General features: G+C 44.8%; 2 protein-coding genes and 1 long non-coding RNA gene across 19 annotated transcripts in view; 1 reads left to right on the top strand and 2 right to left on the bottom strand.

The window, feature by feature from the left end:
- CAPSL (calcyphosine like) overlaps window positions 1-19,580 on the bottom strand; it is a 29,444-nt gene extending 9,864 nt beyond the window's left edge. For 11 of the 16 annotated variants that reach the window (XR_012377613.1, XR_012377614.1, XM_073891012.1 and 8 more), the window contains exons 1-4: window positions 19,377-19,501; window positions 4,672-4,808; window positions 2,760-2,937; window positions 2,230-2,439 (exon numbers count right to left, since the gene is read on the bottom strand). Coding sequence is in view for 14 of the 16 variants with exons in the window: in XM_073891012.1 (XP_073747113.1) it covers window positions 2,230-2,439; window positions 2,760-2,937; window positions 4,672-4,808 (525 nt within the window). In the remaining 2 variants the exon portion in view is untranslated. Of the gene's footprint in view, window positions 1-2,229; window positions 2,440-2,759; window positions 2,938-4,671; window positions 4,809-10,194; window positions 10,380-19,178; window positions 19,333-19,376 lie in introns of those variants that run through there. The other 5 variants (XM_073891009.1, XM_073891008.1, XM_025867399.2 and 2 more) reach the window with 5 other exon arrangements.
- Window positions 9,377-16,799, top strand: LOC141372400 (uncharacterized). The gene is made up of 3 exons (XR_012377615.1): window positions 9,377-9,514; window positions 15,386-15,513; window positions 16,214-16,799. It is a non-coding gene; the product is annotated as an uncharacterized lncRNA (long non-coding RNA).
- A 2,618-nt stretch (window positions 19,581-22,198) lies between the features above and the next one.
- LOC112820287 (UDP-glucuronosyltransferase 3A1-like) overlaps window positions 22,199-27,507 on the bottom strand; it is a 35,767-nt gene continuing 30,458 nt past the window's right edge. For both annotated transcript variants that reach the window (XM_025867396.2, XM_073891007.1), the window contains exons 6-7: window positions 26,305-26,524; window positions 22,199-25,173 (exon numbers count right to left, since the gene is read on the bottom strand). In XM_025867396.2, the coding sequence (XP_025723181.1) occupies window positions 24,897-25,173; window positions 26,305-26,524 (497 nt within the window). In that variant the 3' untranslated portion in view covers window positions 22,199-24,896. The remainder of the gene's footprint in view (window positions 25,174-26,304; window positions 26,525-27,507) is intronic.

The raw sequence follows: 27,507 nt of genomic DNA, 5'->3' as shown, positions 1-27,507 counted from the left end.
ATTAGTACAGGGTCCATTATGTCAAAATGCATGACTCCTGTAAACCCCAGGAGCCTTCACGACTACTTGAGAGCTTAGCCCAGACTACTAAAAGTTCACAAATTTGAGTATAATACTTAGTTGAGGAGTCTACTAAATTTCTTGCCTTATTTTAAATTCTGTCTTACTTGGATATCAGTTATATTTTTTAACCATAAATGAGTGCACTGGCTTCAAACGTAGCTATGCTTCACCATAAGAAATCTTAATGTGTAAAACAACTCAATTTGGAAAAGATAAGTTAAGAACTAATTCTTCTGTTTATAAAAGAATTTACCATGGAGTTTCTTTACACCCAACAGTTCCTTGCGCGTTTGAAATATGATTCAATGTACAAAAGTCTGAATCACACATCACTTTTCAGAAACATTTTCATTATGTCTTTCGGTGAGATCTCCCTGTAAAACCCTTAGCACAATACCCAGTAGATAAGCCGTCAAAAAATGATCCGGATCCATAATTATGCCAATGAGGTTCATGTCCATATTTTATGTAGTAATTAGAAAGAGGCACTTCTGAATCTTTTAGAGACAAGGATCTCAAATATAAATGTGAATAAGCGTCATCTGGAGCACTTACTAAAATTGCAAATCCTTGATCTCCACCTAAAAATAATCAGATTCTGTAGTTCCGGGGGGCACCCCGCAAGGTACATTATTAAAACATACCCCCAGATGATGATCATGCACAGTCAGCTGGGTATTAATACAGGGTCTGTGATATTCAGGTGATAGCAAATGCTGTAACTGCTAAAAACCCCAGTGACCTTTATGAGTATTTGAGAACTTAAGATGGCTTGTTAAAATAAATGTCAAAAGGGACAGGGGTGGGAACTTTAAATCAGCTGAATCATAACAACCGGCCACTTTGACTTGGGTTAGAGCAAAGGGCAGCTGAGGTTTCCCCTGGCAATGAGGAGAAGGAACCACCTGCAGAGAGAAGGCAAGTACACGCTGGGATCGCATGTAGAGGTGGGCTAATTTGGGGGAAATGGCAGTTGACTATTTTTCCACTGCCATTTCAGAGATCAAAGGCCAGCAATGTTGGAAGAAAACATATGGTTCAGTTCTGTTATTTCTGTCCCTAAGTATTAGGCTGCCCTACAGAATCTAGAGCCCCCCCCCCTTTCTTTTAATCCACCTCTGTAATCACCTCAACTAAAAAGAAGGGTATTTGTCCATCCCCAGCAGGAAAATGTCAGCAGGAAGGAAATAAAAGTTTGCCTTCCTAGTCCCCTAACCCCTTGCTAATAAGACTCACCATGAAGTTTCATAGAAAAGTTGGGGGAAATTCCCTTCAGGAGGGGAAGCCTTGTTTCCTATTCACATCATTGCCATCTTTTCTTCCTGCCCAATGCCCTACTACTCCAACCTGTGTGACACAGGGGAGTAAGGAAGAACCGTCCCCAGGGTTCTGCTGCTCTGACTGTCAGCCAAGGAGAACACTCCCTTCCCCATCATCAGAGCCTCTAAGACACTTAACAGCTGAACTGGGGCCAAGTTCAAAAGTCCAATCACGGCTGTTGACAAAAGCCATCTCAGCCTGGACACAGTCGCAGAGATACAACGCCTTACCCTACCAAGCTATGCATTTGTAACTTGAAGATACCAGTTAATGGAGGTGGGGTTGTGACTTTTGTTCTTAAGTTCATTGTAGTTTCGAAATGCAAGTTAATCTCAAAGCCCACTATAGAGGAAATCAAAGTAAATTCTGTTCCCTGACATTCCCTTCACTGAAAGCCTCCCTTAAATGGCATTCCTACACAGCAAAATGTGATGACAATGTTGTGAGGATGAGTGTGAAAAGCACTGCCACCTCCTGAAACACCTTGTGAATCATATTCCAAAAAATTAAATTATGGTTTCATTTTGAAGTTCAATAGGCTTTGTTGTAGTCTAGTACATTGGAATGTGGCTGGCTAAGTATGGTAACCATGAAACAGAGTGTTAAATCAAAATATCACATTCTCCAGACGATGGGTGTTTAGCTGTATGTGGATCCCTTACCAATATATTGTGCACACATATATCTTATCACTTTCTCTCCCAACTTTCTAGATAGTCTCTGAGGAAATATTTTACCTCTATTTATAAAGAATATGTTATACGTATTTCTTAAGGCTTTGGACCTATTTCCTAATTACAATTACAAATTTGACAAAAGAAATTCCACTTAAGCTCCTGTACTTACCAATCCGTCTTTGTCATAGGGTGAATCAAAGTTATCCAGAAATTTCCTGAATACTTGTTCCTCGGTCCATTCTCCATTCTGATACTTAGGGTGGTGTTTTGCGTTATATACCTCACGAAGATCTTCAATTGTTATAACTCCGTCTCCAGTCTTGTCTAACTTCCTAAAAGCTTGCATAATTACCTCTTTTCTGGCTCTAGACATGGGAGGCTAGGTAAATAGAAAACAATAGACACACAGACAACACAAGTAAATGAGCTTGTTTTGTACCATACATCATGAAATAGCTGCTTCCTCTCAGGGTTGCATGAAATGGTCTGCACGTTTGTTTGTTAACAAACATTTTAACAAATGTTTGTTAAACAACATTCATGACAATTACTCCAAAAAGTCCCTAAACCTGTTATCAGTCTCCTTCCCACCTCCTCTACAGTACACTGACAACTTCTGAAAACAAAACCTCAAAATAGCCAACCCAAACCATGTGAAAGCCAAACTCAGCAGATACACTGATTCATGAGGCCACTTACTCTTAACGTAAGAAGAAATTCATTGAAGTCTATTGTTCCATTTCCATCTTTATCAAACCTCCGGAAGAGCTCTTCTGCCTCTTCCTTTTCCATGACCACGGCATAATCATTTAGCCCTTTCACAAATTCTTTGAAGTCAAGGGTTCGGTTATTATTGTCATCCATAATTCGAAACACTCTAAAGAAAATACACACATACACACAAAGAGAGAAAGAAAAAAAAAAAACAGAGAACAAGGTGTAAGGATAAAGATTTAAAAATAAACCACTTTCAAGGTTTTTCAAAGTAAAATGCAGAAGCCCTAGATTCTGTTCTCTACCCTCCTTCCAAAATTGGAGAGCCTCTTCCCAGCATCTCATAAAATAAGACGTACTATGTGATTCTAATTCTATCACATTCTGAAAAAGGCAAAGTTATAGAGACAGTAAAAAGACAAGGGGAAGGGGAGAAGAGAATAGGCAGAGCACAGGGGATTTTTAGGGCACTTAAACTATTCTGTATGATTTTATAATGGTGGATACATGACCCTATGCACTTGCTAATGCCCACAGAACTTTATTTTTTTTATTTTTATTTTTTTTAAAGATTTTTTTTATTTATTTATTTGAGAGAGAGAATGAGATAGAGAGCATGAGAGGGGGGAGGGTCAGAGGGAGAAGCAGACTCCCTGCTCAGCAGGGAGCCCGATGCGGGACTCGATCCCGGGACTCCAGGATCATGACCTGAGCCGAAGGCAGTCACTTAACCAACTGAGCCACCCAGGGACCCCCACAGAACTTTATAGTACAAAGAGTAAACCCATTTTAATGTGTACAGATTTTCAAAAAATTATTTAGGAGGTCAGGAGAATTTAACTTAAGCAGACAGTGATAAGAGAACCTAACTGTATGACAAAAGTTTGAAACAATCTCACTGAAGGTGGGGGTGGGGTATGCTGACTTAAGTACCTGTGGAAATGGGTAGAGTCTGTAGGACCAAGGGGCAAGGAACCACACATAAGCACTGAACTCTGGTTGATAAAGATATTGCCCATGGAGATTTGAGTTAACAATTCTGATATGCTGTAAGGTATACTGGAATTGAACAATTAAGTAAACAGATGGCAGATAGTGGAAGCTAGGTGTATCACTGTTGAAATGGGAATTTAGATAAGCTAGTTAAGTGTCTGACTCTTGATTTTGGCTCGGTCATGATCTCAGGGCGGTGGGATGATCGAGCCCTGCGTTGGGCTCTGCACTCAGTGCAGAGTCTGCTTGTCCCTTTCCCTCCCCCGCTCTCCCCCCACCCCCTGCCCACCGCTTGGACTCTCTCTCGAGTAAATAAATGAATAAATAAATAAATAAAATCTTTAAAAAAATGGGGAGAGAGATAAGGCACAGGATCTGACCACTGGAGGCTAACAGTCTCTTTCCCCTTGGATTTCCTGGTCTTGAGGACTTCTCACGCTATCAGAGGGTCCGAGGACAGGCCTTATCGAGCTGGGGGGGGATATTCACTGCAGTGGGATTCTCTCCCATGGCCGCCCCAGAGGTGAGCAAGACCAGACTGCCTGAGAACAACCTCCTCCCTCTTCCACACCCGCCGCTGTTGTCACAGCTGCTGGGAGTGTCTCTCTCCCTGCCCTGCTGGATGTCTCCGGGACCTGGGCATGCCTCTCCCTTCACCTCCAGCTGTCCCAGTAGCTGTACTCTTCTTGTCGCAGACACAGCCTTGCTGAATCTGCGACGAAGACCTAAAAATTGTCACAAGGGACTTCAGAGATCACTTCTTCCAAAGTGCATTTTACAACTAGGGAACGGAGACCCGAGGAGGCCAAGACTTGCTCAAGGTCATAGAGCGGGTAATAGCCTCACCTGCCTGTGTTCTGCCCCTTTACTTCGTCCCCCTGCTACCCCCTGGCCTGGATCTTACCTGCCAAGTCCTTTGATGCCTGCAGAGCCCCTGGCCAGGCACTGCAGTCGGAGTCTTTCAATGGGGTCGGTGGCCGTGGTGAGCTTTTTCTTGGCCTGGATTGCCATCTCTCGATCGTGGCGAGCTGTCCCTGCCATCTGAGAGGAGAATTCACAGCATCTTAGCAGAGCTCGAGCCTCATCACCTGCTTCTGGCTGGGCCAAGGGGTCAGCAGCCTCTTCCCAGAAGGAAAACACTCTCATCCACTTCCCCAGGAAAAGCCTCGAACCTCCCAGAATTTCCAACTTTTGGCTAGACCAACTATGTGCCTGGTGTATTTCTTGCTTACTTATCTAGTCCTGCGGACATCTGACTTCTCCAGCCTGGACAACAGTTATAAATAAACAGCCTTTCCCAGATATACTTTCATCTTGCCGAAACCCTCCTCCTGCCATAAAATGAAAAGTCCCACTTCCCTGTACTATCCTTTTTGAGCCACCCTTCTAGGCTTTATTCTTGTATTTAGCATTCTACATATTCTCTTTGACACCACATTTAGTATTCTCTTCTTTGGTCTAAACATTAATTTTTATTGTTTCTGTCTTGACTGAGATTCTCCACGCTGGGCCTTCATAACTCCTGCCCATAACTAGCAGGTTTTAACAGGTCAGTGTTCGTTGATACCTGGATTCTTAAGACAGAAAATGGTAAACAGACACTCTCTCTCTCCTGACAAATAGATATAATATCTTTTTTTGTCTACAGTTTGGCTTTTGTGTCTTAAATATTCAGAAATAGGAGAGGGTGGGTAAAGGGCAGCTCCCTCCTGAGAGGTCCCTGAGCCAGATACAAACTCCTGCAGTGAGCTTGGGTTTCCAGAACCTGCAGGACAGTGGAAAACACTCTGGGCTTGGGGGCCTGGAGACCCAGGTTCTAGTCCAGACTCCAACCCACTCCCAGTGACATGTGAGTAAGTCTCTGGGCCTCTGGTTTCTCTTCCTCTGTCAAGTGAAAGGATTGGATTAAACGATCTTTCACTTCCTCCCTGTTCCAAAAAGAACTAATCCTCCTATGAGCTCACTGACCCAGTAAATGAGGGATTCTAGAAATTACTTGTCTTAATGTGAGTTGTGAATGAAGGAGCAAGACAGTTGAGGGGTAGGCAGACACAGCATTTAAGTGCAGAAAGGATGGTGTTGGAATGGACCTGCCCTTGGCTCAAGGGCCTCCCCCTCCCTGGCCAAGTGCTGGCACTTCTCCTGAGGGCCACACCAGGAGCGGATTCTTTTCAGCAGGAATAACAACCCTCAGATTCATGCTCTCTGAGGCTATTCCTCTCCAATACAAGCTGTGAGTTCTCCCCACAAAGATGTCATTATTTAACTTTAGAGAGAGGGAATCTCAGACTGAAACCTGAGACCAGAATAGATAAGTCAGGGATAGGAATGCTCATCTGCCTCATTTCCTACCGTACCTCCCAAGAGCCGACTTATAGGTTCCCTCCTTCTTGATCTGCATTCTGATTCCCACGACACGAATGCAACTGGGAGTAATTCTTCTCAGTTCTCTTGGACACCAGGGCAAGAAGGAGGCCTTTGTCTGTTAGGTCTTGGCTGCTTCATTCCACATCAAGAAGAAACTGCTCTGCCCAAAGCTGGGTGGATCCTCCCTCGCTTCCTCCAGCACCGACGGCACAGGTTTACCAGAATTCCAGATGGCCACCCGCCACACTTTTGGAGACCTCCCTCTCCGCTCCTAGCGGGCCTGTACAGTGTTCAAACTCATCCAACAATCTCACCCATGGCCCAAAATCACCTGTCTTCCTGGCAGCATTAGCTTTCTTAAAACCTGCGTTTTCCCGTTACTATTTTGTCACCTGATGTCAAGCTGACAACTCCTGGAACTTGATCCCAGCTTCCAGCCCTAACACCACCCCCATGGAAGGCTTCAGCCACAGTCAGAACCCTCTCCAATACAAGCACTTCCTAGCCTTGACCTTGGGCTGCTAGTGGCACTGGCCCTGGCCTCACCCCACCTGTCCTCTCACCACAGGAGCTGGAATGGAAGCAATCAGCAATCATGTGCCCTCCTCGTTCTTTTTTTTCTTTTTTTTTCTTTTTTTAGATTTTTACTTATTTATTTGAGGGAGAGAATGAGAGAGAGAGAGAGAGAGAGCACATGAGAGGAGGGAGGGTCAGAGGGAGAAGCAGACTCCCTGCTGAGCAGGGAGCCCGATGTGGGACTTGATCCCAGGACTTCAGGATCATGACCTGAGCCGAAGGCAGTGACCCAACCGACTGAGCCACCCAGGCGCCCCTGCCCTCCTCATTCTTAAACCCGCCTCAGGGTCTGCTCCTTCCCCCTCGCTCAGCGCTACCTGCCCAGTGGTTGTCCCCCGCCACTCACCTCCACATCCTCATTTCCACTACTCGCCCCCTGCCTTTTGCACCCTGCCTTCCCCGTTCTGGTTTGCCACACCAGCAACAGTAGGCAGGCAGGGAACGGAGAGACACATAGGCTAAAAACCAGTAATGGGGAGAAGTGAGACCTGGCTCCCATGTGTGTCAGAGACAGCATGAGAAAGAACCCATGTGGGGCTCTTTTTACACACCTTCAAGATAAAATTAAGAACATCAATCGCCAATGTTTATTGTGCCCCCACTACGTGGTAAGTGCGTGCCCCGTCCTCACAAACACCTTAGGAGCGGAATTGACAACAGAAACTCAAACAAATACACATGCATCATGTTCGCAACAGCATTCCTCACAGTAGCCAAAAGGCAGGAACAGCCCAAATGTCCATCCGCAGATGAACAGATGGACAGACTGTGGTTCTGCTTGTCCAAGGCCACCAAGTTTTCAGATGCACTACTTCCATGTGGACCCAGGTTTGGGATCATATTAACACTGCATTATCCTCTACTGTTCCCACGCTCCTGCCTGGTCCTTCTGTGTAATCAGTGTAAACTTGACCCATGGGAGAAGAATCGACTCATTCACTAATTCAACAACTATCTGTTGGGTAGATACTGTTGGTCAGATTCTGCTAGGTGCTAGGAACCCAAGGATGGACTAAGGTCTGTCCCTGTTCCTCGGGAGCCCAGATTTCACTAGCAGGTGGAGAAGGGGATCTACACATGGGTTTTTAGGGTAGAGTGAGAAAAGTACAAGATTAGTGCCTCAGCAGAGAGCCATGGGAATTGGGGAAGTGACCTCAGATCTGGGCCTTGAGGGGTGAGTGGCAATGCAACAGGCAGAGAGCAGGACAAAGCCACTAATGAGAGAAGAAACTGCATATGCACAGAGGCAAGAAAGTAAAGCCAAATAACAGAATATCATTCCGTTATAGAAAGCACTGAGGTATGAACACCACGCTACAATGTGAACGAGCCTCAAAACCATCATGCTAGGTGAAAGAAGCCAGACACAAAATGTCGTATACTGTATGATTCCATTTATAGGAAACATCCAGAACAGTCGAACGCACAGAGAGGGAACACAGACTGGTTGTGGCCAAGGCCTGGGGGAAGGCGGCAATGGGGAGTGATTGTGTAACAGGTATGGAGTTTTTTTGGGGGGGTGGGGGGTGATGAAAATGTTTTGGAACCTGATACAGGTGGTGGTTCCACAACATTACAAATGTACGGTATATTTTTAAATGACTGATTTCATGTTATGTAAATTTCATCTTAATTTAAGAAAAAAAAAAGCCCTATGAGTATTTACAGCTATGATTTCTATTTCACAAATAAAGCAAGTGGGGCACCGTCGGTGTGGCTCCCAGGAATTCACACCCCCCGTTAGGACAGTGAGATGGCCCCGAGCCCCTCCTCCCCCAGCAGACTGGGGAACTAAGGCATAAGCTGGGAAAACAACTTGCTCCAACGTCCTAGCTGACACCCAAACGTAGACCTTCTGACGTTCAAGCAGAGCTCTTTGTACTTCACCACGTTTGTGAAATAAGACAAAAGAATCTCAAAGCACAGTTCGACCCACCCACCCACAGGAGAGCAGGGCAGAGTCCAGGAAAGCATCCTGTGGGTTCTAGCTCCCGCGGCCGACCCTACACAGTGACCACGCACATGGTGACCTCTGGAGGTGACTTTGGTATATTCAGGAAGAAGAAGTCCATTCTCTCCTGTCATGATTCTTGAAACGCCCATGTTGACCATTCGCTTTCATCACTTAAGTTACCCAGTTCATGGACAAACAGCTAGTATGTTCTGTGTGCTGTTTTCAAGTCACAAGTGTCAGAGAGGAAGGATGACTCTGAGAAGCAAGCCCTTGAATAGCGTAGAATCTTAAATTTGATTGAAGATTAACCACTGAAGTCCCATGGTTAAGCAGGACAGGAAACAAAGTTTGGTAAGAACTGGGGGTTTCAAAGAAAGCACAACAGGGAAGGGTTTGGGCGAAGAAGGGTGACACCCTGGGCTTCCGGGGTGTGCATTAAGGCTCCAGGCACCTGGGCAAGAGTCTGTCCCCAAACGTGCGTCACCGACATCACCGCACGGCATTAAGCGTCCCTTGACTGCAGAAGACCCTCCCTGAGCCTCTAGGAGCCCGCCGGATGACAGCAGAGGCGGTCCAGCCCGCCCAGGGCTGGGCCAGGAGAGGATGCCCTCCCCAGGCACGTGGCCGCAGCGCCACCTGGTGTTGGCACCGCATCTGCGCACTTCTCCAACAAATGTTTATAAAGGGCTTAGTTTAGAGCGGGTCACTGGGTTAGACTGGGGAAGGCATAAGAAACACAGTGTTTCCAGAGGAGGTGGGGAGAGAGCAACCCACTACTCAGCCACCGCAAATCAGAAGAGGGTGGCTAACCTGCCTTGGAGCGGAGCTCTCTGAAGACTTCTCAGAGGAGGTGATGTCTAAGCTTTAATCCTAAAGGAAAGAGTGGTTATCCAGGCTAGGGTCGTGGGGGACGGAAGAAGGAAGGGCACTGTGCATTTCCCAAGTGCCAAGGCCCAAGCGAAAGAGAAAGTGGTATAATTACGGACATGCAAGTGTTCTGGCAGGATTGCCGCATGGTGGGCGGGTGGTGAGATGAAGCCGTTGTTGGGATGGGGGGCGGACATGGGAAGGGGAGATTTGGAGAAAGAGAACCCTGGGCAGGTAAGCAGGCAGCAGATCACAAGGAGCCTGGGACACATGCTGGGCAGTTTGGATCCTGTACTGAGAGCAACAGGAGACCACAAAGGGCTTCAAAGAGGGAGTGACAGTTGGGTTGTCAAAAAGCCCTCTGATTCAGTGTGGACAATGGGCGGGAAGGTGGCCCAGACTGGGGACAGCCAGGTGAGAGGTCCCGCTGACTGGGGGAGATATTGGCAGCGGGGACGGAGAAAGGAAAAGAGATCTGAATGTGTGGAGGAGAGGGAGGGCTCGGCGGTGGCCGCCAGAGCTCGGGCTTACTGCTCCCCGCCCCCACCCACCCCACCCACCCCCCCGGATGAGGAGCAAGAGGCAGAGACCTGGAGATGTGGGGCACAGGCCGGGAGGAGCCACCAGCAGCAAAGCCAAAAGAGACTTTGCTACAAGGCTTACCAGGTCTCCTCACACGGGAGCTAGTTAAGGCTTCCTCATCCCACCGTCCTGGGGCACAGCTGCCGGCCACTGCCAAAACGCTCTGCTTGGATTTCAAAAGAAGCATTGTGAGGCAGGATGTGGAAAAGCAAAATGGCATGGAGGTCTGTCTCTTCATGAGTCTCACTGAAAAGTCTTCTTGGCTGAGTTCAGAGACAGATTGAAACTCACTGAACCTTGGAACGGCGTTAAGCCCCAGGTTGTGGTCTTTGGTGCTCTCTTGTGGTAATAAGCTGAATTACATCTTGCTCGTGGCCATAAGTTGAGTTAGGTCTCTCTCTCTCATGAGACTACATCCAACAACCTGCACACTGACGTGAATCTTAAAAGCCAAAGCGACAGCCCCAGGAATCATTTATCCAGACATCCATAAAGAGAAAGCACCAAGATCTTCCACATCCTCTTTGATGCAATACCCGAAGGAAACGTTTCACTCCACCCTCTAAAGCACACTACCCTCTTTGTTTTCCGTGACATTACACTTCTGGTTTTCCTCTTTCACAAAAAGGGTGGTTGCGTGAAGATGCAGAGGGAGCCGAAGCAGGTTTAGTCAGGTCAGACAAACTTCAGAGAAGGGGAGAGTTAGCCTGTAAGAGTTGGAGGGGAAGACAGAATTAGGGAAACATGTAGAGGGAGCAGAGGGGAGGTGGGCGGTGTGCCCAAGAGGAGGAGGGAAAGCAGTTTGGCCTCGCCTGGCTGGGCAGGGATGGGCGTGCGCCACGATGATAGGACCTGGTTTTGCCTGGACAGTCCTCCTTGCACCCCCACTGCTTGGGGTGCTGAGGCAGGGGGACAGGGTATACAGTGAGGGAACCTCCCCGTGAGGAGGTCGCACAAAGCCCGGCCCTGTGAAAACAGTAACCATCCAGTCTTTCCAAAGACTTCTCCTGCCTCTGAAGGCCATCAAGCCCGGGCCGTGTCGTGAGTTTTGCCTTAAAAACATTTTTAGGCATTTCTGTAACTGTTAAACACCTGCGCCATTACACTAACCATTTCAATAGCAAGGGACCCAGAGTTGCTATATAGTAGCTCCGTGTGATTTTAAACATTCTTCTATTTAGAGAAAAGAAAAGAGCAAGGCAATGTCACAAGTAGGTAGCGGCGGCTTAAACTGTAGAGCTTCAAACTCATTCTTAGGAGGTCAAAGACATACTGGCCTTCTCTCAAGCCAAACCTTTCCCCATCTTCCAGCTCAAGCTTGACCCGGCGCCTAAGGGCCATCCCCATGGGGAGGGAGGACATGCGGGGGTCTCTAAGCCTTTCTCTACTTGGGAATGGGATGTAAGACTCAGATTTTGATTTAGACTCAGTGCATCTTCTGATAATTGAAATGTCATCCAGGGGTGGGGTGAGACATACAACAGATGGTGTTTGAAGGCAATGGTTGGGAAATATTAAGCCATCTCTACTGACTCCATCCAGTCCATTCGATAAACAAGTTACTGCTATGGGATAGATGGCAAAAGCCTGTAGTTCCTCAAGAGTTTCCCTTAGAAAATGCTCCTCTGGAGTAAATTAGATCCCAGGGCTCAGAATAGCCTAGCAGGTGGCTAGGAGGTGTCCCCTCTGAGACTGAAATGAAAGACTCAGAAGATTTGAGGAAAGACATGGTTTCTGCAGTAGAGTCCTGGGAACCCACACCCCCACCCCAGTATAATCACAGGTGTGAGTCAGTGTTGTTGACATCCAGGGGGGGATCCTTCATTGAACCCATCTGAGCTCAATTCAGCTAACCAGATCCTTAGCATCTCTAGCTACTAGCAAGGGGCTGTGCTAATTCTTCAGGCGGTATTATAGAGCTGTGCTACCAGCCAGGTATGATTTCACCCACCCTGCCCTCCCTCCCCATCCCCAGGGGATATTTGACAATGTTTGGAGACATGTTTGGTTGTCACAACAGGGGTCTGGGGGTGCTACCGGCACCTAGCAAGTAGAAAGAAGCTAGAGATGCTGCTAAACATCCTACAATGCACAGGGTGGCCCTTGACAACCAAGAACCCTCCAGTCCAGAATGCCCGAGGCTGAGCAGCCCTGCTGGAGAGAAAGAACTAGGAACATCAGGGACAATGAGAGCATTAGAGGTGGTGTTGGAAAATAAATGTCCATGCCCCACCCCAAGCACAGGAAGTTAGAATCTCTAGGTGTGAGTGCAGGGATTGGCTCGGGGCTCAACAGGGAGCTCAAATTCACGGCCCTGCAATCAAGACCCTGAGCTGAGATGGAGAGTCAGACACTTAGCTGACTGAGCCACCCAGACGCCCTTCAGAGGGTTTTAATGTGCCCCAGAGTTTGAGAATATACGCAACAGGAGCTACAAGGTCCCTCTAGTGGCAGGAGTGAGACCTTGAGGGGAGGGGCTAGAGGAAAGATTATAACATAACCCAGGATAAACAAACTGAGGGTTCTAGAGGGGAGGGGGGTTAGCCTGGTGACGGGTATTAAGGAGGGCACGTACTGAACGGAGCACTGGGTGTTATACGCAAACAATGAATCATGGAACACTACATCACAAGCTAATGACGTAATGTATGGTGATTAACATAACATAATAAAATTAAATTTTAAAAAAATTCAGGCATGAAAAGAAGTGGTAGTAACCGCAATTCTAACCGCTCCTGGGGCCATGCCCGAGGCTCAATGTTTTACGTGCGCGAGCACAAGGCCTCAAGTGGCAGGTTCTATCAAATATTGCCGCCCTATGCCAGGAAGTCGGCACTGACCCAGAGAACCCGGCTCACTGGCCCGAGAAAGTGCCAGAGGCAGTGGCAGAGTTAGCTCTGACACCTGACTGTGCTCTGCCTGTCCCCACATTCAACAGCGACATCACGGGGCTCATACATTGCTTTGGGAATTCAGCGAAGGTCCGTGAAATGAGAAGGAAAGCAAAAGCTTCAAGGAAGCCACTGCCTAGGAGGGCTGGAAGGCTTTCACTGCAGGGGAGGGAAGGGGGGAGCAGAGCAGAGCAAAGCCAGGCCACAGGAGGGTCCTAAACACACCCCCCTCCCTCCTGCCTCAGGGTCCTTGCTCAGTTCGTAGAGTGATGTACAAGGTGTTGGGTTTTCGTTTTTTTTCTGAAATCTAAATTCAAAGCTACTGCGCTGATTATCTTCCATTATATTTACTCTTTTCCCACAAATTATTTTTAAAATTTTTCCACAGCATATGAATAGAAGAAAGAGCTGGGTTTTGTTTGGATTGCTAACTTCCACGTAGATCTGAAGTATGACAGTGTGTAATCCATACTTTAACGACATTAGCACACTGGAAATGAGATGTCACTGAAGTCTGGCATCTTATTGGGTTCTCTCTGTGCCAAAATACATTTTCTCAAGATGTGTAAATTTCACGCTTTAGCTGTTGTCCACAGGCACGTTTCTCTAGAGCCCATGTCTGCTCAATCATAGTCTTTTATTCTTTCTGCTGATCTTTGGGATGTGATTTAAGTCCTCATGTTACTGTTTATGATATGGCATGATTTGAGAATAATGTTTTATAAATATCAGTGTTGTAAAGTGTCTACTTCATACATCTGCTTGAAATTTCATTTTATTAATTCAACCAGGGCTGGGATTCAGGCTCAGTAAGGTAGGTGGCTAGGGTGCAATGTTTAAGGAGGCCCTCAATCTCAGGACTGTGCAAATGTCAACCTTGCACTTGCCCAAGCCTAAGAGTCAGTGCCTCCTTAAATATTGTGCCCTAGGTGCCTACTTTGCCTCACCCTAGTCCTGGTCCTGAAGTCAACATATGTTTATTGAACACCTGTTATGTGCCACACAATAGTAACGAATGAGGCAACCAAGGTCCCTTCCAGGAGTTTCCATTCCTCAGAGTAGTTTTAACTTTGTTGAATTTGAACTACATCCAAACATTGCAACTGGTTTATTCTAAGGTCATTCCAATCTCCTGTGACTGCTGCATTCCTCTTTCAGTTGGGTGGCCACGTGAATGAGTTCTGGCCAGAGACTCAACTAAAAGTACTGAGGATTCTGGGAGAACTCTTCCATCTTGTTTGCCACTTCCTGCCTTGAACAAGAATGCAATGTCTAGAGACGTGGCAGCCTTTCTGCAGTCATGAGGAAAAACCCAAGGGAATCACAGAGGATACCAACTTGTAGTCCTAATATCACTGTGCTGCTGAACCAAGTCAGCAACTGCCTAACTCCACACCCCTGTCATGAGGAACCTATTTGCTTAACACACTATTGGTCAGGTTCTCAGTTACAGCCCAAAGTATTTCAAACTGATATGATTGGCAAAAGCTTATTTGTGCTTTTGTGCTTGGATTGACCCTAGATATTGACCTTTACCTGGGTAAAATAACTAGCAATCCAGTGTGAGGAGAGAAGCTCCCCCTGAGAAGTGGGAAGGGAGATAATGTAACTCCATTATAATCTGTTCTCTCCGTGGAATTTTTTCAGCATTTAGCAACCTCTGCAGCATTTTTGGCTACAAAGGAGAGTGAGAAATACTGTTTAGCCTTATATTCAAGGACCCATATAACTAACACAATGTGATACCAGGTTTACTAAAGCACAGAGGCCCCAGGGTTATGAGATCCTTATAATGAGCATCCCCTGGGAATCTCTGGAGGCAGGAGGCAGCGTAATAACACTCTCCTTGCTGTCTCCTTCTCCATCTTGCTCTGCCTTGAGTCTCTGGGGGTTTTACCGGGAAATTGCTTGCAATCTATTCTGGTCAGGCATCATGCTACATGAAAGATCTTAAGGAAGCAGAGTAAGAAAAGATTTAAGCTACACAAAAGTAAACAAAGATTTGACTGGATTTATGTACAAAATGCAAACAATAATAATAATAATAATAATACAAAAGAAAAATAAAACTTTTGTTTCAAACTCCCTGGTTTTAGTGACCAGGCAACATTCCAATATCCCACTTTACAGGTACTGTGAGACTTTGACCTCAGTGATTTCAAACCCACTGTGAAGACAAACCCCAACTGTATTATCTCCCACTACTTTTAGATGGGAGTAAAGGTCTGACTACCATTTGTATTTTTGCAACATTAGAAACAAAATAACTTACTTAGTAACTATTTTATTGTCACTTATAATGCTTCCTTTGGAGTCATTTGTCTATATAATGTTTATTTTATTGCCACTTAGAAATCCAGCCAATTATTTGCATCTTGCAGGCTCTTAACCCATACTTCCAGAAAACCAAGAAGTGTTGATGGATAGAAATCCAATGTCAGAGTGACAGCAGCAGTGTAGACTGGCATATCAGATAGGAATTGTGTCCAACTACTCATAACAGAAACAGGTAACTGTCTCTGAAAATGATAGAGGTTTATTTTCCTCTCATGTAAAGAAGTTTGGAGGCATTTCAGAGAGTCCATGTCCCAAGAAACTATGATCTTTCTACCTTACTGTTGTTTTTATCCTCAAGGTTGCCTCCAGTTACAAAAGAACCATAGCTGTTCCCACCATTGCATCCACACCCCAGGCAGCAGAGAAGAGTGAGGACGAGAAGAGTGTACTTGGTAGCTGAGTCATCCCTCCTTAATGGCTCCCACAGGACTCTGCCCAACTCCTTCCACTGAAATCTCATTGGCCAGTCCCACAAAGGAGGCTGGTGCTATGGTCTGAATGTTCATACCCTTCCAAAATTCATAAGTTGAAGTCCTAACTCCCAGTATTAAGGAGGTGGGGAATTTGGGAGGGACTTAAATCATGAGGGTAGCATCTTCATGAACGGGATCAGTGCCTCATAAAGGAGGCTCTGGAGAAATCCCTTGCCCCTTCTACCACCTAAACAGCAGAGCGAAGGTGATGGCTCTATACCAGGTAGAGGGCCCAACCATGCTGATGTCTTGGTCTTGGATTCCTAGCCCGCAGAATTATGAGAAATACATTTTTGTTTTTATAAGCTAACCAGTCTGTGGTATTTGTCTAGAACAGCCCGAACAGATAAAGACAGCTGAGAAACCTAATTTTGGGCTGGGTACTTTGCCATCCTTCAGGTTGTGTTTATAAAGAAGAGGAAACTGGCAACTGGCAATTTCTGCCACAGTTGGCAGAAGAAATAGAGTCCTTCTAGAAAGTGTGTGAGCACATCCAGATCAGTTTATTCCACAACATCATGCGAAGTAAGCAGATCACCCTGATGGAGGAGATGTGAATCATGGAATCAGAAGTTAGCACATTGATGACTTCTGGTCTCTCAACCTCTGTTCCCCCAAAGAAACTAAGATCCACCTTTCTCTGGGCAGTTATCGAGAAGACCTTGCGTTTAAGCCTACATAACCTAAAATGGTCTAGACCTGGGGACATCAAACCACAGCCCATGGGCCAAATTTGCCCCTCCACCTAGTTTTGTAAATAAAGTTTTATTGGAAAATAGCCACACACATTTGTTTATGTGTTATCTGTGGCTGCTTTCATGCTACAACAGCAAAGTTCAATAGTTGCTGCAGAGACCTGGCCCACAAAGCCTGAAATATTAGTTTGACATTGACTAGATTGCTCTTTCAATCTTCTCAACCTATGCCACTCTCCTCCACACCTTGTCTTGAAAATCACAGTAAAACTGGGGATGAACTCACTCACATCACCTGCCCCAAGTCTATAAAGGTATAGACTGACTTCGTCCTCCCTCCCCCGAAGGAAGGGAAAATCGCCTCCCATCTAAGGATAATCTCCACCTACAACACAAATTCCCACCCCTCTTCAACCCTCAGCCATCAGTTCTGCCCCTTTCCTCCCCTCCACCAGCTCCTCTTTTTAGTTCATGAATCTGCAGCGGCCCCTCCACCCTAGACCGCCTCTAGCTCTCTCCCTGCAGAGCCCAACTACCTGAAGGAGTCTCACACTTCTCCACTTTCCCACATCCCATTCCTACTTCAGTCCACTGCGGTCTGGTCTCCACGGAGCATCCTCTCAGAAGCACTGCCAACCTGACTGCCAACTTCAACTGTCACTTCTAGTTTCTATTTCACTTTGCCCAGCAGTTGACGCTATTGATCATTCTTCCTTCTTGAAACTTCTCTCTCAGTGTCTATGCATCTACTTTCCTCTGTCTCCCTTCCTCTCAGGTCTGACCTATTTTGCCTCTCCCTTGTCCTCTGCCTGCTTTTTTTTTTTTTTAATTTATTTATTCATGAGAGACAGAGGGGGAGAGAGAGAGAGAAGCAGAGGGAGAAGCAGGCTCCCAAGGAGCAGGGAGCCCGATGCGGGACTCGATCCCAGGACCCTGGGATCATGACCTGAGCCGAAGGCAGACGCTTAACCATCTGAGCCACCTAGGCGCCCCCTCTGCCTGCTTTTTAAAATGCTGCTGTTTCCCAGGATTTGACCTTTTATCCTCATCATGCTCTCATGCCATCCCATGGCCATTTCAGCCACATCCACTGACAGAATGATGACTCCCAAATCTTTATTTTAACTCATGCACTGTGCTAGCTTCAGAGTCAGATTTCAAATTTCCCACAAAATGTGTGCACTTCAATGATCTACAGACACCTCAAGTTTAATGCTCCAGAACCAAGTTCATTATCTTTTCCTCTTATTCCTTGCCTCAGGAAATCATACCACCATTTCCCCAGGTCATTACCTTAGACTCCTCCTCACACTCTACATGGAATCAGCAGCCAAGTCCTGTAGACTTTCACCACCTTGACACGCCTTGCCTCTCTGTTCCCTCCCTCACCTCCATTGCCATGGATACCACCTTAGTCCAAGACCTGGTCACCTCCCATTTCCACTATTGCAGTTACCTCTTAGCTGATTCCTTGTCTCTAGTCTTCCTCCCCTCCAACCATCCTCCAGATAACTGTCAAAGCAATCTTTAAAAATTGGAAATCTGAACTTCACACTCTAAAAAACCCTTTGGTGGCTCCCCATTGTGTGCAGGTAAACAGCAAACATCTTAGCATTTGAGGTATACACTGGCCCTGCCTGTCTCTCCGGCCTTGTTTCTAGTATTTCTCCACCCCTTTAAAATCCATTCTGCATTTATACCCACTCACATTCCCCAAACACCCTATGGTTTTCTGTCCCTGTGCCTTTATACATGCCATCCCACGTTAAGGAATACCTTCCCTCACTTGTTGGCCTAGAGAAGTCCTGTTCTTCCTTGTAGAGTCACTATGGTGAAGCCTCACATAACTACTCTCACCAGAGTGAAACAGCTTGCATCTTTCTTTGTATAATCTGTGCAAAACCCAAACAGTGTCCATGTTGAATCATGATGCAACTCTTTGCTTTCAGAACTGCCTCTCCCACTAGACTAGGAGATTCTTAAGGGCAAAGGCTGTAAACTTTTTGTCTCCTGTCATATCATCAGCACTTAGCAGGATGCTACTAGATTGCTACTGGAATTGATCATTGCTATTGTTAGTAGATCATTGTTATTTGAATATAAATAGAAATTAATGTCCACAATTTAAACCTCAATATTTAAGATGCATAGTTACAAAATAAAGACATTTCTGTAGTGATAAGATTTTGGTTAAAAAAAGAAAAATAAGAGCTCTAAAAACAGGAAACAATTTCATCTACTTAGTATGATTTAACTACACCCCAGACTAAAGGCAAGATAAATGGTACTGCTATTTAATAAGGTCCTTCTCAATTTTGTGATCAGTCAAATCAGCTCTACAATTTTTAGCAAGCTCTGTCCAGCCCACTTTAATATGAATTCTGTTTTTGTTTTTGTTTTTATAATCTAAGTGGTTAGTTCAGCAGGGTATGGCAGAAATACCACATCTTCCAATGTCGGAAGAACCAAGGTCTGAATCAAAGCTCAGTCTCTTAATTGTATTATGAGTTGGAGATATTTCATCTTCTTGAAGTTCGGTGTTTTCAATGGTCATACAAGCTAGTGGAAGCAATTCACCCAAACACTTCACACTTCGGTACTCTGTACATAGTGACTGCTCAGTGATGTTTATTTCCTTCCCCTTTACAGAATAAAATTGATTTCTGTACCTTTTTATCTGAGCATTTCTTCACAGAGATGGCAAATCCTCTCCCAGAACCACGCGCTTTCCTCCTTAGACTGACAACCAAGAACTCATCAACTGCTGGTTTTCTCTTTAGAAAGTAACACCTTTCAGTCTTCTCTTTCTTTGTTTCGCTAAAACTAAACAAAGTGGTCAATATAATAGATCAAAAACATTGATTTACCTTAAATGCCAACCTGCTGCCACCAGTTGCTGGGAAGTGAAACTACGGACGCTCTCCCCAGGTCTGTGTCTGGGAGGACTCAGCCCCTACCATCCCCCTTGGCCTCTACCCAGCCACCTTCCTCCGCGGTCTTGCTGGCCGCCCTCCTGGCGCCGATTGCACAGTTTGGACTCACTGAAGCAGAGTCACAGCCTGATTGGCTTAGCTCACTGTCAATCCCTACCCTGGCCCCGCCTTCTCTCAAGTTTACACTTTTGTTGCCTAGGAAATGCGGTGGCTGTGAAAGCCCAAGCAGTTTCCCGGGGAAGGAAGCCAGCAGGAAGTGTAGCTGGGGATTGTTTGGTTTCAAGGACATCAAAAATTGCCTCTTGGTTGTATAAAATAATGTTCAGCAATAAATAAATAAATAAATAAATAAATAAATAAATAAATAAATAATGTTCAGCAAATTGCCTTACTCCATTACGCAATCCTTCCTGCCCTCTGTTGCCTCCAGATGGCATCTTGCTAGGGTGTCTCATTATCTCTCAGGTGAGGCTTAAAACCTCCACACACAGGATGCCACGTGTAATTCTAAGTGATTCAAAGTCCTCTCCTTCTGCACAAGTTCACACTGGCAGGATGCCATTCCGTACTGTTTCCGCCCTTGCTGTCTTTTCTCCTTTCTTCTCCTCCTTCTTCTCACTTCTCTTTTTACACTTGTTCCTTAGCAATGAATTTGCCACATTAGAAGCAGTCTCGTGTCCCGTTTAGAAAAGAGCGCCTAACTCACGCTCTCCTTCATTCTTGTACCCCTGACATCCACCCGACCTCATCATTTCCACCCTTTCTCTCCCTTCTGTCATGAAGTAGTCCAAAAAACTAGAACTCTAATGATGAAGGCTGGAGTTCCACATTCTCTTCTGCATTGTACATTACGTGGATTCTCAGACGAGTGTGGCCATTGATTTCTATAATCTCTACAGAGGACATTATATTTGTCTTGTTCACTTCTCACCCTGGCCCTGGAGATCAAAGAGGTGTATTCTCTGTGGATTTTAATAAAGATTTGCCTTGGTTGAAGGAATTTCCATCGGAGTGTGGTTTGAGGAACAAAAAGGGGCCACTTGCAAAATAAGTCCTTTGTCTCTCTTTTAGGATAAATGCTGTTTTCAGAAGGCCCTTCTCTATGGTACATGACACCCACCAAGCAGTAAAAAGCTATTGACACTGGCAAGGTACTTGATGTGCGACCCACCTCCACTTCAGGATAGTTCTGAGTGTCTTCCCCACACACCGTTAGCTTTTCATCCAAAAACATGCCTCCTTACTGCAGCTGACCTCAAGGTACTAAGCTGTATCATTTCATTTTCACTAAGTGAAATTACTAAACTAAACTAACCAGTGAGACAAGACGCACTGCGAATATCGGATAGATATTAACTTTCAATTAATTCATCAGTAAGACTGCGGGAAGCCACATGAGAGGACCAGCATACTCTGGATCATCTTTGCATCTTCCACAGCACCCAGCAGGATGCCCTGTACAAACAGGAAATCAGTCAATGTTGGCTGAGTCAAATTGTTGAACTGGGTAAAATGCACTCATATTAAGGACATTCAAAATATGAAATCTAGAAATAGTTCCTTGGACTAAGTAGAAGTTTGCTTAATACAAGTATTCCATTTACCTCCTTTTTCAAGGATAATTGGTTGACATTTAAACAAATAACCATCTCACAGTAGCCTGCAATTAGGATGTGATAAACCAAACAACAGAAGATTGACATGGGGGGAAAGCACATCCATAAGAGCATTTACTGTAGGAACCAATACATGATCGTAGTTGGTGCTAATGTAGAAGCAGATAAGCAGAAGAATCATTACATAATGAAGGAAAACATAAATGACAAATTGAACTTCATTTCAGAATCTTAAAATGTAGCTCCAAATACATGTATTTTGTATGTAGATACTTACTCTGTGTCATATTTCAGGCCAATTAAAGATCAACAAATTAAATATTTTGCCTGTGTTTATCACTTCTCAATTGTGTTATTTTAGGTTACAATTCTGGAACCACTCCAGGTCCCACTCACAAAATAAATTTGGATTAAGTTTGATATATGAACCTGATCCCTTAGTCTGTTTACCATCAGTCCTCTGATTCTTCAAGAAGTACCTCCAATTCTTATACACACTATCCCTTCTCTCTTCAAAACTGTGCTAGCTCTATCACTTTAGAAATTATTAAAACGTATTTGCGCTTCTAATTATATTCAAATGCAACAATAATTCATGAATACTACATTTTAAGGGACTCCACAGAGTGACACTGAAAAACACATCTCACACATAGAGATTTTCAAATCAATTTTAAAGTATAATTTGCAGACAACAAGCTGCATCCCTTATATGGATATCATACAAATGTTACTCCATTCACCTATTGATGAGCGTGTAGTTTTTTCTTAGTCTGGGAGTTACTATAAATAAAGCTGTTATGAACATTCTTGTACAGATTTCCAAGTAGACATAGACTTTCATTAACTTGAGTAAACACCTAGAAGTGGAATGGCTGGGTCATGTGGCAAGTGTGTGCTGAACTGAGAAACTGCAGAGCAATTTTCCTGTGTGCCTGCACCATTTTCACACCCGACTCAGCAATGGAATGAGTATGAGTCCCAGTAGCTCTGTCTTCCTGCTAACTATTCGTATGATCAGTCTTTTTAATTTTAGTCATTCTAGTAGGTGTGCTATGATACTCTGGTTTTATTTTTCATTTCTCTAATGACTAATGCGTCGAGGAATTTTTCTTTTTTTAATTTAATTGAATTTTATTATGTTATGTTAGTCACCATACAGTACATCATTAGTTTTTGATGTAGTGTTCCATGATTCATTGTAATTTTTCATGTGATTATTGGCCCTTTGCACGTCTTCTTTTGAGAAGTGTCTGCTCAAAACTTTTTGCTCATTTTTATGTTGGTTGTAAGATTTGTTTAGATATCCTAAATACAAGTTCTTTGTCTGAGAAATGTGCTACAATATTTTTTCCCAGTTGATGACTGATATTTTTGTCTTCTTATGCATGTCTTTAGAAGAGTGAAAGTTTTTCATCTTGATAAAATCCAATTTATCAATGTATTTTATGATTTGAGCTTGTGTGATCTGAACAATAAATCTGTACTACCACAAGACTATACTGACTTTCCTTTAGAATGTTCATAGTCAGTGTTCACATGTAGGGTGATGATACACTTTGAGTTCATTTTTCTGTATGGTATGCACTAACAGTCAGTGTCTTTTTGTGTATGTTATTAAAGAAAAAAAATCAAAGGCCATTCAGATATCAGTTGTTCCAGTACAATTTGCTGAAGAGATTTTTCTTTTCCCAATGACTTGTCTGTGTACCTTCTTCATGAATCAACTGAAGATGTCCGTGTGGGTCTATTTCAGAGTTTTCAAGATACACTTGGGAGTGGTAGCCAGAAACAAATCACAGAGGGCTTGTATTCCATGCAGTGAGAGCCAACAAAGGATCTGAACCAGGGAATGATGAGATCATATGTCCATACCATCAAGGCCATGCTGACAGTCTGCCCAATGGAGAAGGTTTCAATGGCATGAGAGTGGAGGCATCATCTCCGCTCACTGGCTGCCTTGGATCAGATTCCCTGGATGGAGGTGGAGCCTAGGGAAGCAGCAGGCACAGAGTTGGCCTCCCTGAGTTATAACTCTTCAGGGAGGATGACATGGTGGGAGTGGGAATAAGAGTCATCAGCTGGAAGCCCCATCCCTTGGTCCCTTTGTTGGTTATGAGAAAAAAATCTTGGCTATTTATTCTAATGACAACACAGAGAAAGCTTCAGGTCTGCCTTTCAAGGAACTATTACCAGAGACCAATTTCAAAGATTTCATAAGAATTGCAGAAATAAGGCCTTGAATTACACACACACACACACACACACACACACACACACACCCTCATGGGACATGCTTGTGGCTCTAGGTGACACTGCAGCAAGAGAACTCACAGAACTCAGTAGACACCTGACCCCAGCTCTGCCTTCTACCCAGAAAAATCTTATCCTGACATTGGCAAGGGTGGGCCTCTTTCCACTTCTGCAGGGATTTTTTTGTAGTAGCATCCTCCATTTGAATTATTTCAACATGTGGTCACAACTTCGAATTGAGCAATTAAAAATTCTGGCGTCTGGGGCCATTCCATATATCTACTGTATTATTCACTATGTTTCATATACAAGATACCGTACATTTGAAACATTTAAGGATACATTGAATTCCACATGAAAACACAAAATCAAATATGATGGCACAATCATAGGAAGGTAAAACATATTAGACAAGGAACCTACCAGAGAGGGAGCCTGCTGTCTAGTAAAGGAGACAGAAAAGTGCAAAAAAAGGGGGAGGCAGGGGCTACACAGCCTTTTTCAGAGAATCAAACACCAAACATATAAATACCCTGGTGGTTAAGGCACATGTTTTTGAGTGTATTTTGTGAGGAACTGAATGCAATTCCTATACATAGAGGGATATTCTGTGCCATATTTGGGGAGCAGACGGATGTTTCCTAAATCAATAAAGTCCTGGGAACTGTTGTTATCACAGGACCTAAGTTTCCAGAGCTTCATAGGGAGGTCCGGGATCTTCAAGTGAGGTTTTCATAACTATATTTTAAGAGGGGCAATCTTGAGAAGGGAACTGTGAGAAGTGAAAACCACAGCATTAGCTGTGACCCAAAGGCAGGCTCCATGTCTGACCAGCAAAGGAGGTACTCTACACAGGAGGGGATTCAGCACAGAGAACCCAGGTGGAGTCCTGGGAGGGTCATCCCTGTCTAGCTGCAGGGTGGAGACCAGACTTCCTGAGCTTGGAGGTGAGGTGAGAAAGAGATACAAGAGGAAAACCCAACATGGAAGTACTGGCCAATATCTTATGTCATATCATGAAATGTGAGAAGGGGCAGAGAGACTGAGAGGTGTCAGACACCGAGGATGAAGTAAGCATGGCCCTGTGTCTAGAGACAGAGTAGGGAGGATGGTGGGGCTGTCTCCTGAAGGTTTGGGTCTGAGTGAGGAGACCCCTGAGCAGAGGCAAGTCAAGAAGCCGAGATCAAATTCATAGACACAGAAGTAGAACTGGGGTTGCCAGGGTGTGGGGCTGGTGGTGGGAGCAGGGATATGAGGAATTACTGTTTGATCAGCATGGCGTTTGAGTTTGGAAAGATGAAAATTGTTCTGGAATGGGTGGTGGTGATATTTCCATGATAATGTCAATGTGCTCAATGCCACTGACTGTACAATTACTGGCTAAATAGTAAGCTTTACAAAATATATATTTTACCACAATTTGAAAAAATAATCCAAGATTACTTCATAAGAATTTCCAAACAGAGGCAGAAACAGTGAGGATATATTTCTGCACCACCCTCAAGTACCACCAGGGGTGTCCTATGCTGGGGAAAGCCTTCTACAACCAGTGGCTCCCCAAACACCCATCATGGATGCACCTCCATCAGGCCTTCTTCAGCTTCCTGGCCCCACACAGCCACCTGGCCACCATGCCCAGCAGCTTCCCACAGAGCCACAGGGTGCCCAGAGTGACCAGCAGCAGGAACAAGAAGATGTCCAGCAGGTACCGCTCATGCCACGGCTGCTGCAGGCCGTGGGGCTTGAGGTGTGCCGCACCCCCGGTCTGGAGGATGTGGTCGATCCAGCCCACCAGCCTCTGAGCAGGGGTCAGGGGGTGGGAGCGCCTGATGATGCTGGCGGCCACTGCTGCTGACTTGTACCTGTTGGCAGAGACAGAGGCAGGGTGTCACTCATGTGCTCTCAGAAGCCTTAGAGACCTCATATCACACACGCACATTTTCATCCGTATGACAAAAGACTCAGTTTCAAGAAAAGTGGTTAGCTTGGCCTTGTCACAGACTAACTGGGTCCCATTGAAAAGTTCTAGCTGGTCTTTCCATGCAAAGATCCATGCCTAGGGCTAAAAGTGTTAAATTATAAAAAGGTGACTAAGCTGTAAGGACAAGTCTTTACCGAAGGACACTTACGGTATGATAAAGGAAAAAGTGTACAGGAATATATGGGATGTAACATACACCCGATTCAAGGTAAATGTCCTTGGGACCCTAATAAGATATTCGGTCCATCATGGTTATCTCATCATTTTGCTGGATGGCAATTTACATAAGAGAACATGGGCCCTTTTATTGACTCACTTAACAGAAATTCATCCCAACTTACTTTTGTGGCAGGCCCTGTACTATGCCCTGGGAACACAGGGGAAAACAAGAGACACACTGGGCTGTCCAAGGGAGCTGACTCTCTACTTTCTAGGGGACAAACAATAAATTTAAAAAGAAAGAAATGGGTTAGTTAATGATCCTGAGAAGTGTTAAGAAGGAAAAATGAATTATGATTGAAGAGGGTGGGAGAGGGGAGCACATTTAAGACTGTCACACAAAGACCTCCTGCCTCTCTGAGGGGAGGACGTTGGAGATGAGTCCAACTGTATGAAGGAGCTAGGTCTGTGAAGAGAAGGGAAGGATATCCTAGGAAGCAGCACTGATAAACCGTCTGAGGCAGGAAACACTGTGGCATATTGGGGGACAGGAAGGTGACCTCCTACTCAGTGTAATTCTACTATCAGTAGTCCCAAAATATAAGACCTGTCACAGACCCTATGTAAGTAGGTCAGAGTCCTCACAACTCTTACGGAGAAATTGTTCTCAACATCTAATCTGAATTGCCTAGACTTGCTCTCAGAGTAAACAAGTCAGCCGTTAGCATCGCATACATACTATTCCACATCTTGGAAGCTTCAGCTTTTATGGCAAAAAAAGTGGCACACAGTGCCCTTTGTGTTGGATGTCTTCATTCAGCCTAAGTGAACACAAGCCCGGAGAGCTCCATACCTCTTGTCTTCTATGACTTCCTTCATCTTCAGAGCTAATGTCTTTGCCTTAACCTGCTTTAACTGGATAGACACACCAAACTTTTTGGCTTCTACTCGGACCAGGTTTTCAGCCTGTTCTCCAAGGACAGGAATCCCTACCATGGGTACACCATGTTGGATGGCCTCCATTATGCTATTCAATCCACCATGAGTGACAAAGAGACGGATCCGTGGGTGAGCTGTTGCAAATCAGGAACAAAGTAGAATATTTCAGGGTGAAAATTTTCAGAACATCTTTTGAAAGTATCAAGGGCAGAAAAAAATACAAAGGGATCTTAAAGTATGTTGGAGAAAATGAATTTGCTGAATTAGCTTAGGGCACACTCAAGGGCACATATTCCCCAAGATACAAAATTCTGGTCTTGTCTCCATACAGAGATTCCTCTAAATTGATCCATCTAAGACTCAGACCCCAGGGACAGCTGCTGAGAATAGTACTAAGCACAGCATTTTCTTCCATCCATCCATCCATCCATCCATCCATCCGTCCATCCATCCATCCATCCATCCGTCCAACCATCCGTCCATCCATCCATCCATCCATCCGTCCATCCATCCTTATCTACCCACTCTGTCTCCCCCTTTGCTCCTCTTATGTCTGTTATCTCACTATTACTTTCTCCCAGTGTCACTCTCTTTCTGTTTATATGATTTACTATCTCTGTCTCTATCTCTCATTCTCCAGATCCCATGCTTTCCCTTTCACTGCCCATTCATTTCCCTCTTATCTGAAGGCTAACACTTTTATTGGCATCATGTGGCAGTCATCAAACTTACACTGTATGTCCTTTCTCCTCAATTTCACAAGAAATCCTCTAAAGTAGGCAATGATGGACCACCCATCTCAGTATTTCCAGTTCCTATGTGCTCATCTCACTCTTATTTAGAGAAAACTAAAACAAGTGCTAATAATGAAGAGTTCATCTCAAAACTGCTTCTCAATAGAGATGTGCATCAGAATCTATTTGTGTTTCTTTGAAAGTCAGAATTCTTTTCCCTATACCATGTCTTGTGAATAAATGTGCAGAACCCTCCATCTTAAGTTCTCATAATATGTTTGTGAGCCATAATCTTGGGGATGAATGTCTGATATAGACAGTGGTTATGGCACTGAGGGGCTCCAAAATGTTGCACAAGGCCAAAGGGGTGTGAGGAGCTCTCT

The sequence above is a fragment of the Callorhinus ursinus genome, unplaced genomic scaffold, assembly GCF_003265705.2.
Source record: "Callorhinus ursinus isolate GAN/ISIS: 27379988/994484 unplaced genomic scaffold, GSC_fseal_2.0 scaffold3, whole genome shotgun sequence".
NCBI lineage: Eukaryota > Metazoa > Chordata > Mammalia > Carnivora > Otariidae > Callorhinus > Callorhinus ursinus.
This window is presented reverse-complemented; position numbering and strand designations above follow the sequence as displayed.